This window comes from Schistocerca serialis, chromosome 8 (genome assembly GCF_023864345.2).
Source record: "Schistocerca serialis cubense isolate TAMUIC-IGC-003099 chromosome 8, iqSchSeri2.2, whole genome shotgun sequence".
NCBI classification, from domain to species: Eukaryota; Metazoa; Arthropoda; class Insecta; order Orthoptera; family Acrididae; genus Schistocerca; species Schistocerca serialis.
Genome location: NC_064645.1, coordinates 388,814,873 through 388,830,491, shown reverse-complemented (window position 1 = coordinate 388,830,491; position 15,619 = coordinate 388,814,873). Strand labels below are relative to the sequence as shown.

Below are 15,619 nucleotides of genomic sequence, written 5' to 3'. Positions count from 1 at the left end.
TATTTAGAGTTGGTGGCAGGTCTGCTAATAAACTGGCTTCTGCCCTCTGGGCAGGCCATAAAATACTCTCTGTTACAAACTGACTAACTGGAAGCAGTACTCCAAAAGCATCATTAACTGACAGCACCTCACATCTGAGAAGGAAGTGAAGCTACCAGGAGCTATGTCCTACTCTACGATGTGTTAATCACACTTCAAAATCTCTATAATTGGTCACTGATTGCCTCCCCTTTTATTCACTTAAACTTGTTATCCACTTTTTGCAGCCATTTTCCTTCCATAGAGACACTATGGACCTTCTCAGCAATGCCATTGTGGCCCACAGAGGCATAGCACATTGAATGAAATTGGGTAGAGGACACACCTCCTTTGCTGTGGAATCAGACACACCATTCTCACAAATTTCGAACAGTTCAGGTACTCAACAGAGTGACACCTCTTTTCCATTTCCTTGCATATAAAAATGGTGTCCTGAATATTCTGGACTGTTTCATATGATGGGCACATAATGTGCTAGATGGTCTGCTGAATACTGAGGGAACTGAGATGAAGAATTTCGCCTCCCAGTCATATCTCACGTGATCCATTGCTCACAGATTTGCATAGACATTGGTACGAAATGCATCAAGCTGATTGAAAAGATGTATTCTAAAGATTCAATTGAGTAAAAAGATAGAACAGCCAATAGTGTCCCCCGTTTTGGAACCATCAGTATATACTATGTTAAAATTATGGTATTTCTGTGTGTGTGTGTGTGTGTGTGTGTGTGTGTGTGTGTGTGTGTCAACATATCCATTTGTTTATGGGCCTATCCACCAGTCAATGCCTCAACTAAAAAAGTAAAGCTGTCATCACCCTGACAGTTGGTTTAAACACTGCAGTGTTTCATTAGGCTGAGAACAACATTTGAACTAACTAATCCAGCCAGTTATAGGAAGATTTAGTGTGGACACAAAACCACAGTGCAACTCAGCATTTTTCACTTTAACAAACAGTGACAGAAGTGAAAGAAGTGGTGGCAGATAAAGACCTTAGGTTTGGCTGGAGATCAATCTTAAGAACTATGGATACGTAGTTTTGCAGTTCACTACTAAGCCATACAGCCATTAATTGGAAACATTTATTCCTATTCAAAATGTCATTGAAAATTAGATATTATAGTTACTGGCTTTTAGGGAGCTGGGGGATAAATTCAATCTATTTACCTTTATCTCCTCACTTTTGACTTTAGATGCCTCAAGAGTGACAATAAGGTCAATGTCATCTACAGGTGAGCCCTCTGACACACTCAATCTGTGCAGGATTCGATCCTCAATTTCTTTGAGTTCATTTTTCATTTGTGCACTGCTTACAATAAGTGAACTACGTGCCTCCTCCAGATCTGGCCGTTCCTGCATTACAACAAGTGCCAACAGTTGATCCTGTAAGCCACTGTAAACAAAAGAAAAAGGAAGACCACTAAAATTTTTACTTCAATACCATGATTGTAGTGCACACATCTGAAAATTCGGATACAGCTTTGTGTCAACACAAATGTTAAAGCATAAAGTAAGCTATTCTGTATTAATATAACAGATACTTATAGACGGCATGAATTTCGTAACTTTAGATTGAAATCTGGGCAGGAAATGTTTAAAAACACTGTTTCCCATAAACAAAATGAGTCTGTTTTAGGAGAATGCTGCATTCTCACATATAACATCACATAAAATACAAATAACATCTCAATAACTTCAAATTCAGTGATGGTTTCCCTATCATACTGTACAGCCAGGCCTCTACTGATCCAGATGTTCTGCTTAATTTTTAGATTCTTCCTACACTCTACTTGTTCCAAAATTAAGCTTTTGCGTCACCATTAAGTTGATGTTCCTGCCTGCCACTGAGTGGTAGGTAAAAGCTTCTTTTTTCTGATTTCATTCTAGAGACCCTTTCTCTTTTTTATACACTGTGGGTCTTACTTAAGTCTATAAATGCTTGCAGTGCGTACTCAATCACAAAAGTGCACACACACACATGATAGCAAAAAGACATATGCAGTAGGAGGCAATAATGTCGCCAGTGTTCATGCCGGACATATTAATTTCGCTGTTTGTGACTTGAATACATAATGTAACCTACGGCCCTTTAGTACAGTGATACTAACAACTTAATGAATGTTGCTCACTGGTGTCAAATGATGCTTTCTATTTACCATTCACACTTTTCATCCAGATTACAATACAGGAATTTGTTGTGAAGCTCTTCGAAGGTGTGCAGAGAGGATTGATAAATTCAGAAGTAGAAAGGTTACTTATGAATAGTGATAGGGACGTTGTAATTTGCATTCATCTTTGGCTTTAGTCAATCCTAGCTCTTCAGCACCTCGATAATGAGGAAATGGTGCTTCATGTTTCCTGTACTCACCTGCCAGCAGGTAAAGTGTTCACAGTAAGATTTCTAATAAATGGACAATGTAGTTACAATACTTCTGGAAACATAATTAGGAATTAGATCAACGTTGTACATTGACAACTGGTACACAAATCCAGTTCTCTTCCATTATTTGCATGGCTCAGAAAATAATGCAGTAGGTGCATTTCGTGTGAATAGAAAAAAAAGATGCAAAATTTTGAACTCTGGTTGCAGAAGCTGAGAACTGGAAATTATCTTGATTAGCACACTAATGGTGTTCAAGAGGCATGAGAAAAGAGACATCTATATGTTGTCCACATGTCATACAGTTGGAACAGGATCAACTGGAAAAACAGACCTAATAATTGTGAATGAATGCATTTGAAAAAAAAGGGGGGTACAAAAATTTATTTTTTCACACACTACACATGCATGTAATACATTCTTGATACCTGTCTATGTCCAAGTTCCCACTAACTATTGTTCTTGAAATTTTGGAGAAGCATCACAAAGAATGAACAAAATAAAGGGGGTAACTATCAGAAAACATCATGCAGCTATGAGAAAAACACTTTCCATGCATTACTGAATCATCTTGGAAAGCAATCCGACCTGGAGAAAATATGTCAGTTGCAGTACGTAAAACAAAAGGAAGGAATAGCAATAGTGGTGAAAAAGAAGCAGTGTGGGAATATGTTTTAGCCCATTTCTTGGTCTACACTATACTTGAAAGAATTTATGGAAGATAGCCTTTTCCTTCAGTGTAAAGTTTTGTGAATATTAGTAGACAAATAAGCAGACACATCAGTGATGACAATTCAGCACAGTAGGTGCACTGCACTGTGTGACAAAAATGGCCAGCGCAGTCGGGACTGGCGTTAGGTGAGTTACACTACACACAGCAGTTGAAATGTTTGCATGAACTAAGCATTGAAAGGATTAAGTTAAGTGTGAATTTCTTCTAAAATGGTACCTAATTTTAAAAACTAACTACAACACTGAATTTCTACTGGCTTGTAGTTTGTAGGACCAGTGGAGCCAGTTTTTACAAATTATGTTTGAATTCCTTCAATATTTTAATCCTTTTTTATATTGTGAGACAGCTAGTTACCAAAATCTTATCTGAACTTTTGGGATGGTTTTATATCCCAAGCTCAGTGAACTTGCTGTCCGCCCCTCATAGCTGAGTGGTCAGCATGACAATGTCAATCCTAAGGGCTTGGGTTCAGTTCCCAGCTGGGTCAGAGATTTTTGTTGTGTAGTCCTAATCACCCATCATTTCATCCCCATTGACACGCAAGTCACCACAGTGGTATCAAATTGGAAGACTTGCACCTGGTGAACGGTCTACCCAATGGGAGGTCCAAGTCACACAACATTTACTTTAAGTGAACTTGTTTGGAGGTTCAGCAGTGAACTGAGAAGATGCCGTGTAGAGGGTGCAACAGAATGACATTTTAAAAATTTGGGAGATTGTAGAGGATGAAATTTTGATATAAGGAACCTGTACCCAGAAAAGTGAAATACAGTCTCCACAGCACTATGTCCTGTCTGCACATTTGGTAGGCTAAATGAAACACCAGAATACTGTACTCTGAAAAACATTTACTGACAGTAGAGTACAGGCAAATACTGTAAATCTAATCTGTTGCTTCACCACTGTAGATTGAAAATTAATGTTCAATGTGACAACCATCAACCTCTTTACGCAATGTGCTGTGATTAATCATGTTTTGTGTGATTCTCTGCAAGATTCCATCCTAACTTTTTACTGTACCAAATGATGTAAAGATGTGCTTAATAAGCTCAGCTATTGGTACAACTGGTGCTGAGTACACAAAGGACCTTAGTTAACCCAAGAGGAAAAAGTCAGGAGAGGTGAGGTCAGAAACCACAAAGCAGTCTGCAATTGCAAGGAACATCTTTCAGAAATTGAGGCAAGGCATAGTCCAGACAGTTCAAAAACCTTGCACCATTCAAATGATCTAGTAAGACGTGTGGCCAAATATGGTGATCGCCAAAAATTCTGGCCAAAAAGTTCACTGTGAATCACACCTGGTACTTTCTCATACAGGTACTGCATTGATTTTCAACAGCCCAGTGGGGAATGTAGAAACATTATTTAACATTTCTGGATATAGTTCACTTCTATCAAAATGTTCAAATTTTCATCTTCTACAATCCCCCACATTTTTAAAATGTCATTCTGTCACAACCTTTAAAACCTTTCCTGGAACATTAAGATCGGAGTACCGTATCTCTGCCACTCTGCATCCAAAGATTGGAGTACCTCATCGCTGTTAGCCATCACATATTGCATCCAATTAGCTACATTTGGCAATTAAGGAGTATCCTGTAGATACACAAGACATGCACAACTGAAGCACAATCACGTAAGACTCTACACATCAACTGAGGCAAAATGGGTAACACTCGATGTCCAAGCAGACGGAGGAGTAACTATTACATATGGCGCCACTCACAATGGCTGCAATAACAGATGAAACTATGGCATGTGGACTGGCAATGAAGCCATAACTGTTGTATACTATAATCACAGCAGTCCCCTGAAATTTTATCACACTACAAGTGTTGTGATGAACAACTTCAAAATCACAGTGTATGAGGCACTTATTTACAAGCTGAGATCCACATAAAACAAGATCTAGCCACTGACATTTCTCCTACTGATCCTATTTCTATACGTTTCTTTATTCTTTCTCTCTCCCCAAAATCCAAAGACTTCTATTAAGAATGATGGAGACAGGTTATAAATGAAACCAGGAATTTTTTAGTCTGAATGTGCAGGTTGGTAATCAAAATGTTTATGTTTGAGAGGGTGCTCCTGTATCAATTATGCATAGTGTTACTCTGATGAGGGTATATATGTTATGTTATGTGGTTTATTCATCTCATTACATACAATTTTCAAATCATTTGGTTTGATGTACAGGAGACATGTCAAGGTTTACAAAAGAAACTTTTTTCACTTTTTTAAGAGAAATACAAAAGTTTACATTATATTTTACATTTCTAAGTTACAGCTACACCTGTACATAAAATAATAAATGTATTACAATCCCTGTGTTCAGATTGTGAAGCTGTCCTCAATGAATTCATCGACAGAATAATAACACTTTTCCTCCAGGAGAGTAAAGAGCAATCTTTTCAGTGAACCAATCTCCATTTTAAATATATTACTGCCTATTATTTTATTGAAAATTTTTAACCCCATATACTCTGGCGTTTGGGCATAAAGTTTTAAACAATGTGTTGGAAGTTTGAAGTTATCTCTGTGGTGAGTGCTGTAGTTGTGGTCAAAACGGAAATTGTCTAGTGTATGTTGATTTCTATATAGGAACACCACCATCTCATATATGTAAAGTGAGGGGATAGATAGTACTTTTAAATTTTTTAACAGTGGTCGACAGGATTCCCATTTTTTTGCAACACACATGTTTCTAATTACTTTCTTTTGTGATACTAGGAGCCTAGTGACATTTGCTGAATTTCCCCAGAAGATTATGCCATAACGAATAACTGACTCAAAGTAGCAATGATAAACTATCTTTCTGGTATCCATGTTTGTGGCACCTGACAAAATACACATTGCAAATGCTAAGTTGTTCAGTTTATTTGCTAAGTAATCTATGTGTACCTTCCAATTTAAATTTTTGTCAAGATTTAGGCCTAAGAACTTCATGTGGTTTGCTTCTGTGATATCCTGATCATTGCAAGTTATCTTTATTTCACTCCTTTCTACTGATTTAGCTTCAAATTGCATCATTTTGGTTTTAGTTACATTTAGTTTTAGTCCATTTTGATAGAACCAAGATTCAAGTTTTTCTAAAGTATTTTTGGCTTTTTCTGGAATATTTTCAGATACCTCATTTTCAATTAGAACTGATGTATCATCAGCAAATAAGACTGAATGAACATCAATAGCAAGTGGTAGGTCATTTACGTAAAAAAGAAACAGGTAGGGACCCAATATAGAACCATGTGGGACTCCTTGGGGAACTGTTTTCCAGTATGATGAATAATTGGTTCCATTTGAAGTTAAAATTACTCTTTGTTTCCTACCTGACAGGTAAGAGCTAAACCATTTTAAAGCAGTGTCTCTGATTCCATACATCTGTAATTTGTGGAGGAGTAATGCATGGTTCACTGAATCAAAAGCTTTAGTCAGATCACAGAATATACCTGTGACCTTTCTACCTTTATCTAACGTGGAGCACATTTTTTGGATAAACTTATTTATAGCATTCACAGTGCTTTTACCCTGTTGGAATCCGAACTGGTTTTTAAAAATTATATCATTTACAGTCAGAAAGTTATTAATTTGTTTTGCTGCAATCTTTTCAAACACTTTAGAGAGACCAGCAAGAGAGAGATAGGGCGGTAATTCCCCATATCTTCTGTCGATCCTTTCTTGAATAGAGGTTTGATCTCACCATATTTCAATACCTCTGGGAAGCATCCCTGTTCATAAGATTGATTTATAATAGTTGACAGCGGTTGGGAAATAATATCATACACATACTTGATTACAGATGTTGTTATTTCATCCCACCCATGTGAGGTTTTGTTTTTTAGAGACAATATTTCTTTTTCCACATCCCTTTGGGTTATTTTTTCAAATTGTTTAAAAGATGTGTTCTGGCTGTTTTCCAAATTTGTGATGCCCTGATAGAATGTCATATCCACATCCGATCTTACTACGTTTAGGAAGAATTCATTGAAACAACTTGACATCTGAACAGGGTTTACTATAATTTCATTTTCATGTCTTACTTTGGCTCCTAGTTCAGACTGAACAACTGACCACACTGCTTTTGTCTTATTTCTGTTTTCTCGTATGAATTTATTATTTGCCATTTTTTTAGCTGCCGCTACAACTTTCCTAAATACAGCTTTATACTGTTTGACATAAATAACAAAATCTCGATTTCTGTTTGATTTTAACTCATTGTGGAGCTCTCTCTTTCTAGCACTAGAGATCTTTATTCCTGTTGTAATCCATTTGAGTTTACCATTAACTTTCTTTTTCTTAGTAGGCGAGGGATTACTGTGGCATTTGTGTCTTTCCGATGTGCATCCAGGAAATGCAGAAATGTCAACCACAGCAATGTTTTTACCAAATGTGTTGGAACATGACCAATGTGCTATTATTCTTTTCACGGATGCCAAAGGATAAACACATATAGACATCAATCAGAGAATGAAGAATTAAACTATCATTGTGTGCCAGGTTCTATGCTGGTTGAAATTCAACACAAAATGTCGGTTGATCTGGGAGGCCAGCATCATCTATTATGGGAGCCAATCAAGCACAAGGTCTATAGTCCTGATATCTTCCTATATGATTGTCACACCTTCAGTCCCTTAAACAAGGCCTTGAAGGATTGACAATTCCTGCTGGACTAGGATGTGCTGCAGACAGTTATGGACTTACTCACACAGCAGGACACAGTGTTTTATCTAATGGGTATCTTCAGCCTGGTGTGTTGATGAGATGATTGCCTAAATGTTCATGGCAATTTTGCCTCCTTGGCATACCAATTCTGGGTTGTATGGCCTTTGAACAGAAACTTTTGAATGTCCCTTATAGTTGCCTCCCCTAGATTCCCTAACTACTCAGGGATCCAGCCTTGCATTTGTGTCCAGGCAAACTTGTTTAGGAATACTGCAGCTCATTTCAAATGTCAAAGGACCTAGAGGTGGAGGGATAGTCACAGTCACGGATTGTTGCACAGTTTTATACCCGAAACCAAATACGTTAATAAAAATGATAACTAGTACAAGGAACTTACGGACTTTATTGGATATGGAGCACAGCAACAGAATAGAAAGAAGAACACTTCCTGTAATCCTTGCATTAGCACACTTTAAAACTGATCTTACTGCTCTGATCAAAACTAGAATATTGAGAGAAGAAACATTACTGGAAGGAGTAAAAACAACATTATCTTTTGTCTACTCTTATGTCTCTGGTTATTATCTTTGTGTTTGCTTTCCTTGGAACCACTCCTCAGCTTTTCTGTTTGAAATGTACTTGCCATATTTCCTCCACTTTTTTCAGACTTTCACTGTCTATGTTATTAGATTACACCTCGTCCTTCATGTTGGAAATTGGTTTATGATACACCTCCAAATTATGATTGTATTAATTGGTTCCACAGCCACCTTTCTTCTTCCAGAACACAGTGTTACTTTTTATTCCTCATTTTACATCTCCTTATTGCAGTAGGGAATTATTTTGCAGGTGTAGGATCTTTTAAATCATCTGCACCATCAAAATAGCCTGATGAATTGAACAACTCCTCTGCTTATGCTGTTTCTATACTTCTAATCACAACAATAAATAATTCATGTTCAAGGTTAAAAAACATAATAAGGTTCCTTACACACAAGCTTTCCTGTATTTTATTGAAACTTATTTTAAAAGAGCTCCTCATATTAAACTATGAAACTTACCTTGGCACTAGAGTGAAGTTGACCAACATAACCTTGCCAGTGAGTTCAGGTGTGTAATGAGGATTTGGAAGTTTTGTTGTAATGTACAACCTAAAATCGTGGTTGTAAGGTATTACACTATCACCCAACTTTAGCATATCTGTGCCTCTCTGTTGAAATACTTGTCGAAGAAGCACTGGATCCAAAGCAGAATCTATCTCTGCACCCACATTTTCAATGAGGCATGGCTTGCCCAGACGTATAGCAGATTCCAGTGTCCGTAGCAGGTCTGAATCTGACAGCCTTACAATTGACATACCTGACTCCTTTCCCTAAAAATCACAAAATGATTAAATTACCTCTAAAAATTATGTACAACAAAAACACAGAAATATTCAATGGTTAAATTAACTAAGTGGCCACAGAATAAATCAATACAAATTATTTCACACAAGAAAGAAACCTTTTATGAAATAGCTTAGTGATTGTCTAATCTAATCTAAAGAAATGACACTTGGAACTGCAAAACTGCATGCTTATGGCTCAATCCGTATCACTTCAGGCAGGGGAGTTACCTTCATAGTCTCAGATGTTATTGAAATTTGCGTATGTTAAAATTCACGAGTAAGTAAGAAACACATATTTTTTTGTTTTCTCCAAAAAAATTCCTGCCTCAAGATGCAGGCCACCAAAGATGAAACTGCGAACACCATTTTGAAGATGCATCTCAGAATTTTTTTTAAAATGCTGTATCTCTGTGACAGTTCTAGATATTTTGTTAAGAGTCTTTTTTATCTGAAAGATAATTGCTTCATGATTACAATGGTATCCTCAATTTGGACATATTTTTTGAAGTTCTTTTACTCTCGCCTTTTGAATTTTTGTTATAATTTACAAAATCCAAATCCCCCCCTGAAAATGCCAATACAGGAAAGTTAGATTTTTTTCTGTTGAATAGTACCATGTAATACTATATTCTCTGTAAAGGAGAGCTTCCACTTTTACGTCGGGCAGGTTTTGTTTTAAATATTATTACTAAGGATAATGTGTGTCTTCACTGAAATTGTTTCTTACTAATTTCTTTGTTACAATGTTTATTTTTATTGTCTTTGTTGCAGTTATTTCTTATCACTTTCTTTGTTGCAGTTATCTCTTTTCATTTTCATTGTTGCAGATATTTCTTACACTTTGTTTTAGTTTCTTGTCAGTTTCTTTGTCACGGTTGTTCATTGCCAGGTTTCTGTATTGTAGTTGTTCAGTGCTAGTTTGTTTACTGAAGAGGCTTTTAAGAAATCTGAGACTATCCAGTGAGTTCTGTGTTTTCATGAGGAATTTGCCAGTTGACACAGTTGTAGTGTGTTTTGTGAAAAAAACTGTTTGAAATCTCTTTTGACCAGGGCCACAGGAGAGTGAAATGTGCTGACTATTTGCATCTCCATAAAAGAGCGATACGCAAGACAAACAAAAAGCAGACTTTGTTCAGGTTGGGAATGAGTGTTCTCATTGGAAGACTGTGTCAAAGTGAAGATGTTTCCAGCGATGACATTTTGTGTACTAAATGTTTTGATGGAATAACAACAATGATAGAATCTGAACAAGGTGAAGCCTCCAATGGTGCAGATGATGCAGATTTTCCATCAATATAGGAAGAATTAAATACCCTGAGTCAGTCAACTGAAGAGGCAGGTGTTAGTCCTGTTAATAAACCGTGATCTGTGAAGTCGGGTCATCAGCTCTATGCATCAAGAAAGCGCAGACAAATTACTAAAGCTATGGATGAATACACTATAGCAAAACTGACCACACTCTTCAAAGTAGAAATTCCATCTTCAGAGGAAGATGAACCAAAGTACTCTTGCACCCCTTGCCAGGAATTTTTCACAAATATCAGTTCAGCTGTTGAATATTGTGCATCCTACAGTGAAAAAGTGCAAGTTTTAACTATTATTCCAGAGACATTTTCAAAGAAAACAATTTTGAACCACTCTTCATCAGTATCAAATTACATGGAAGACAAATCAAGAAATGTGAGGTCTGTAAAAAGAGTCTTAGGGAGAGCAAATCCCTATTATGGTCATACTGTAGAAGCTGCTCAAGTTGAAATAGAATCTGGAAGATAAATGGGACTGTTCTCTCCAGAGTGCCAACAAAAAAGACACTATAGCTGTAACAGTTGTAGGTCAAAAAGTTGAGAAAGTGAAGAGGTACATGACTCACAGTATTGAAGAAACTTTTGCAATTTGTAAGAGCAACTATACAACTTCACATATTGGAAGATCAAAATTTTATGCACTACAACCTAAGTGGGTAGTTCCACACCCACCTAGAGATGGTTATGTGTGTACTATGCAAATTTTGAACTTTGTGTGGTAACTTTGAAGAACTTACTCGAGCACATGACATATGACACCTTGATTGGGCATGTGAAGTCATTAGTAGTCTGTAATGTAAAGCAAGAGACTTGTTTGTTTCAAGAATGTGGTGACAGTCATAGAAAGGGAGGACTGTCTTTACAGACACTTGGCCTGGACGATGTAGCAGATAATTCTGCAGAAATTACATATGTGACATTGGAGGAAAATAAGCTTATTAAGAAAACTGTTGCCTTCAACAGTTTCATTGATGAACTTGGTAAATGGTCAGTGAAAGCAGTAACACACTAGCATCTGTAGAAACTGCAACAGCAACACACTGCAGAAGTGAAAGGATGTGTACAGGCTGAAGAACTATGTTTAGTGCTTCATTGTGATTTTGCTGAGAACTGGTCTGTAATTCTCACACAAGAAGTACAAGGGTGTCCATTGGAGTAATTACCAGGTTTCAATTATTAAAGGAGAGACATATTTTCAAAACAAGACCACAAGTGTTACAGTTATAAGTGATGACATATGAAATGACTCATTACATGCTTTGCTAGCAATGTGCAAAATTCTTCAAATGCAAACAGCGGCAGAGAAGATCATCATTATTTCCGATTGTGCTCCAAGTCATTTTAAAAATCATTACCAGATGTTTGAATTGAGTTCAGTCGCTAGTGCCAACTGACTGGGTATGCAGTGCTATTGGTCATGGGAAGGGGCCTTTTGATGGTGTAGGCAGCCTGCTGAAGCATCATGCTACAACACAATCTTTCCAGACCAAATACAGCTGCAATTCAGAATGCTGTGGATTTTATAAGAGTCATGAAATCTTACACATCCACAGCTCTCATTCTTTTGTCCAAAGAGAAAATTGAAGAATTCCATGAGGAGAAAAAAGAAGAATGGTCCAAACAAACTACCCCTGTGAAAGGAATTCAGAAGACACATTTTTGGAGTCAAAGTGATGAATGAATTCATATTGCATGCACTTTAAAGAAGAAGAAAGAAGAAATTTCATTCGTTCAGCCAAAACCTCAGAAACATCAGGATAATATTCAGAATCACAACCTGAGGAGGGGGATGTTTGTCGTCTGTGTATGACTGTGACTGGTGGATTGCAGAGGTTATGGACACCAGATATGAGTTAAATGGAATTGTAGTGAACTTTATGCTACCACATGGACCACTTGCTGGATATAGGTTTCCAGCTGATGGACAGCAACAATGCCTCCAGTGTTCGCTTCCTGTTCACAACGTTTTGAAGACTGTAAGTGCTCCAGTTCCCATTGGCTCAACAGGCAGGTGTCACTCTATATCAAAGGAAGATACTGAAGTAATGGAACACTTTTTTAGTTCATTGACTGGCTCATTTAAGTACAAAACTGAGTGCACAGAAGTTGTATAAATTGAAACCTTTAAGTCTTTGGACCTTTCACATACATTTTGGAACCATTTGAAATGTTTGAAAAATGACTGTCTTTACTCATATTTCAAAACTAAAATTATGTTAAATAAGGCTAGGTTCTGATTTTTATGAGATTGTTATGTGATGATAAAAAAGGTTTTATGTATGGTAAAAATTTCAATTGTTTATAAAACCTGTTCAATCCAAAAGTGGAAGCTCTCCTGTTCAGGGAATGTAGAACTGTATGGTACTAATCAAAATCAAAATTTTATGGATTGGCATTTTTGAGAAAAAAAAATCCATAAATTACAAAAAAGTTCAGAACACTATAGTACAAGAAATTTCACAAATAAGTCCAAATGGATGATTTCTTTGTAATTATAAAGCAATTATTTTTCAAATAAAAAAAACAACAAAATATATAGAACTGTTCCAGAGAAACAGCATTTTAACATTTTTTTCAAAATTCACATCTTCAAAATGGTACGCACAGTGTCATCTTTGGAGGGCTGTATCTCGGAGCAAAAATTTTTTTGGAGAAAACAAAAAAATATGTGTTCCTTACTTAGTCCTTAATTTTAACATATGCTAAATTCAATAACATTCAAGACTATGAAGGTGAGAATTTTTCCAAGCCTGCCTTAACTGATATGGACTATGCCTAATGCAAATCTTATTAAAAGTTCTTCATTCATTTGTGGAAGATGAATGGAGAACAGTAGGAATCTAGAAATACTACTATGAATTCAGTATAAGAATTTATCACAGGCTGTTACTCCTTATATACTTATCATGACTTCCTTCATTTTGATAACAAACAAACTTCTTCCAGAATTACTTTTTTTCCACTATCCACTTCACTTATTGAACATCAAAATGGAGACTATGAGACAGTAGCATAACAGACCAAGATTCACCAACTGCAGTACACATTACATCTCTTTAATAAACATCAGCTAGAGTGGAACAGATATTCAACTTTTTCATATACATTTAAGCTCACAGTATCTAATAGGTGACTTGTTATCTGAAATACAAGGGGAAGAGCTGCAACCAGCTGTAGGTAAAAGTAGGATGCTGCAGACTACAAGCAAACAAACTAGGTGTAGGTTGGTACAAAAAGACAGGAGGAAGAAAAAAGTCTTGCTGCTAGGTAGTAGCAATGGCAAGGGTGTACGCCAGATGTCACAGGAAAAATTATGAACAGGGTACCAGGTCACAAGTACTGTGGATTCAAGTGCCAGACTTATCCAGATGACAGTACATATCAAATTTTTGTAAAGATTTTGAAAAAGCAGATCAGGTAATCATAGTATGTGGAGCAGGGAATGGCCTGGCTGAAGACAGGAATTACAGCATTGGAGGTCATATTAATAGGAGTAGCAACTGCACACACACACATGTGAAGAGTCCCACAACACCATGACCAACCCTGGTTAACACTGCTGTGAGCTGTATGAACACACAGTTGAGTGGGCTGCTGCTGACTGAAAGGAAATCTCATATTAGTGCAGTGCCCATTGCTACAGTGGGAGACTGGGTATACTAGACATGGTCTGTGCTTGAATAAGAGAGGGAAAGGGAGGCTGGCTCAGATTCTTGCAGAAAAATAAGGGCCTCCTTCCCCCCCCCCCCCCCCCTTGCCCCACCATGACACAAAACAAGATCCCTGTGGTTACTGGTATCAGTGGGGTACTTTTTTTAGCGCAGAATCAGAATTTTGGCATCCCGTTATGAAGTAAATTAATATAACAGAAGAGCTCCACAAAATGTCTGAATACAGGCAAAAGTAAGAGTGGCATATTTCGTCGGAATCTAAATGGGTTGAGTAATAAGGTAGCAGAGCTTCTTGTTTGTTTGGAAAAATTACTCTCATCACTTTCCCAAATGATGCTGAAATGGTGAGGACATCACAGACACCCAGTAGCCAAGTAGAGAAAATTCCCAACCTGGCTGAGAGGCACCTGGGAACCTGTGATCCTGAGGCAGCAATGCTAGCCACTAGACCACAAGCTGGGGACCCTCTATAAGAAAGGTGATAGAAGAAGTGTTAATAACTACCAACCTGTTTCAGTACTGACATCATTTTCTAACATTTTTTTGAGAAGGTGATGTGTTCTGGAATAGTATCCCACCAGAGCAACAATAATATGCTCAGCAAATCACAGTTCAGGTTTCAGAAGAATGGCTCCACTGTGAATCCCATTTACATGTTCATCACCAAATTTTAAAAAATAGCAAAGCTTGGTAATTTCAGGTGAATACAGGATTATGAATACCAAATCAAATAATGGAAATGCAGGAGTAGGGAAAAAAAAGGTGGGAGAGAGAGAGAGAGAGAGAGAGAGAGAGAGAGAGAGAGAGAGAGAGCACACTCATCTTTCCACTGTCTCGAACACCCAATATTTTAAGTATGAGGGTGAGAGAGTGGAGATGTGTCTATTTCACTGCCAGTTTCTGTGTGTGCAAGATGGATATGTATTGGGAGAATACAGCAATAGTGACAGTCTATAGGTGTCGACAAGTGTTTGCAGTGCGTGCCTGAGAATCTGTATGTCCAGTGCAAGGAGCAGGCATGCTCTATTTCTTGACAGTGTAATGACTGTATTGTTGTGAACAAATCAATTATGTATTGAACTAAATACACCTACATTTGACTTTCGGATGTTGGACTTGCGAGAAGCAAGAACTGGTTTTATAGTGGTTATTAAACCAAAATTATTATAATTGTGTCTGCTAGTTTCTAACGATCTAAGACGGTGTTGACTCGTGAGAGTTGAACATTTGTGTGAATCCTGTGAAGTAGCTATATTGTGGAGATGAAAATATAACAGAGTTGAACAAAAGTATCCTGGGAGTACAGAATCATTTCAAGAGTAGAAAAGAAGTCTATTTTGAAATTACCTTAACCAGCTATAGTTTTTGGAGAAGAAGAGTTTGTGAAGATCAATGCTGCCATCTGACCCGAGAAGAAGATCGGCTGCACACAATATGTGAGTCAACT

The 15,619-nt window shown here is 37.2% G+C and overlaps 1 protein-coding gene across 1 annotated transcript in view; it reads right to left on the bottom strand.

Annotated features, from left to right (window-relative positions):
- Nucleotides 1-15,619, bottom strand: part of LOC126417029 (dynein axonemal heavy chain 1-like) — a gene marked incomplete at its 3' end in the record, with an annotated part of 951,942 nt that overhangs the window by 155,528 nt on the left and 780,795 nt on the right. Inside the window, exons 50-51 of the mRNA XM_050084920.1 lie at nucleotides 8,872-9,182; nucleotides 1,206-1,431 (exon numbers count right to left, since the gene is read on the bottom strand). Coding sequence (XP_049940877.1) covers nucleotides 1,206-1,431; nucleotides 8,872-9,182 — 537 coding nt within the window. The remainder of the gene's footprint in view (nucleotides 1-1,205; nucleotides 1,432-8,871; nucleotides 9,183-15,619) is intronic.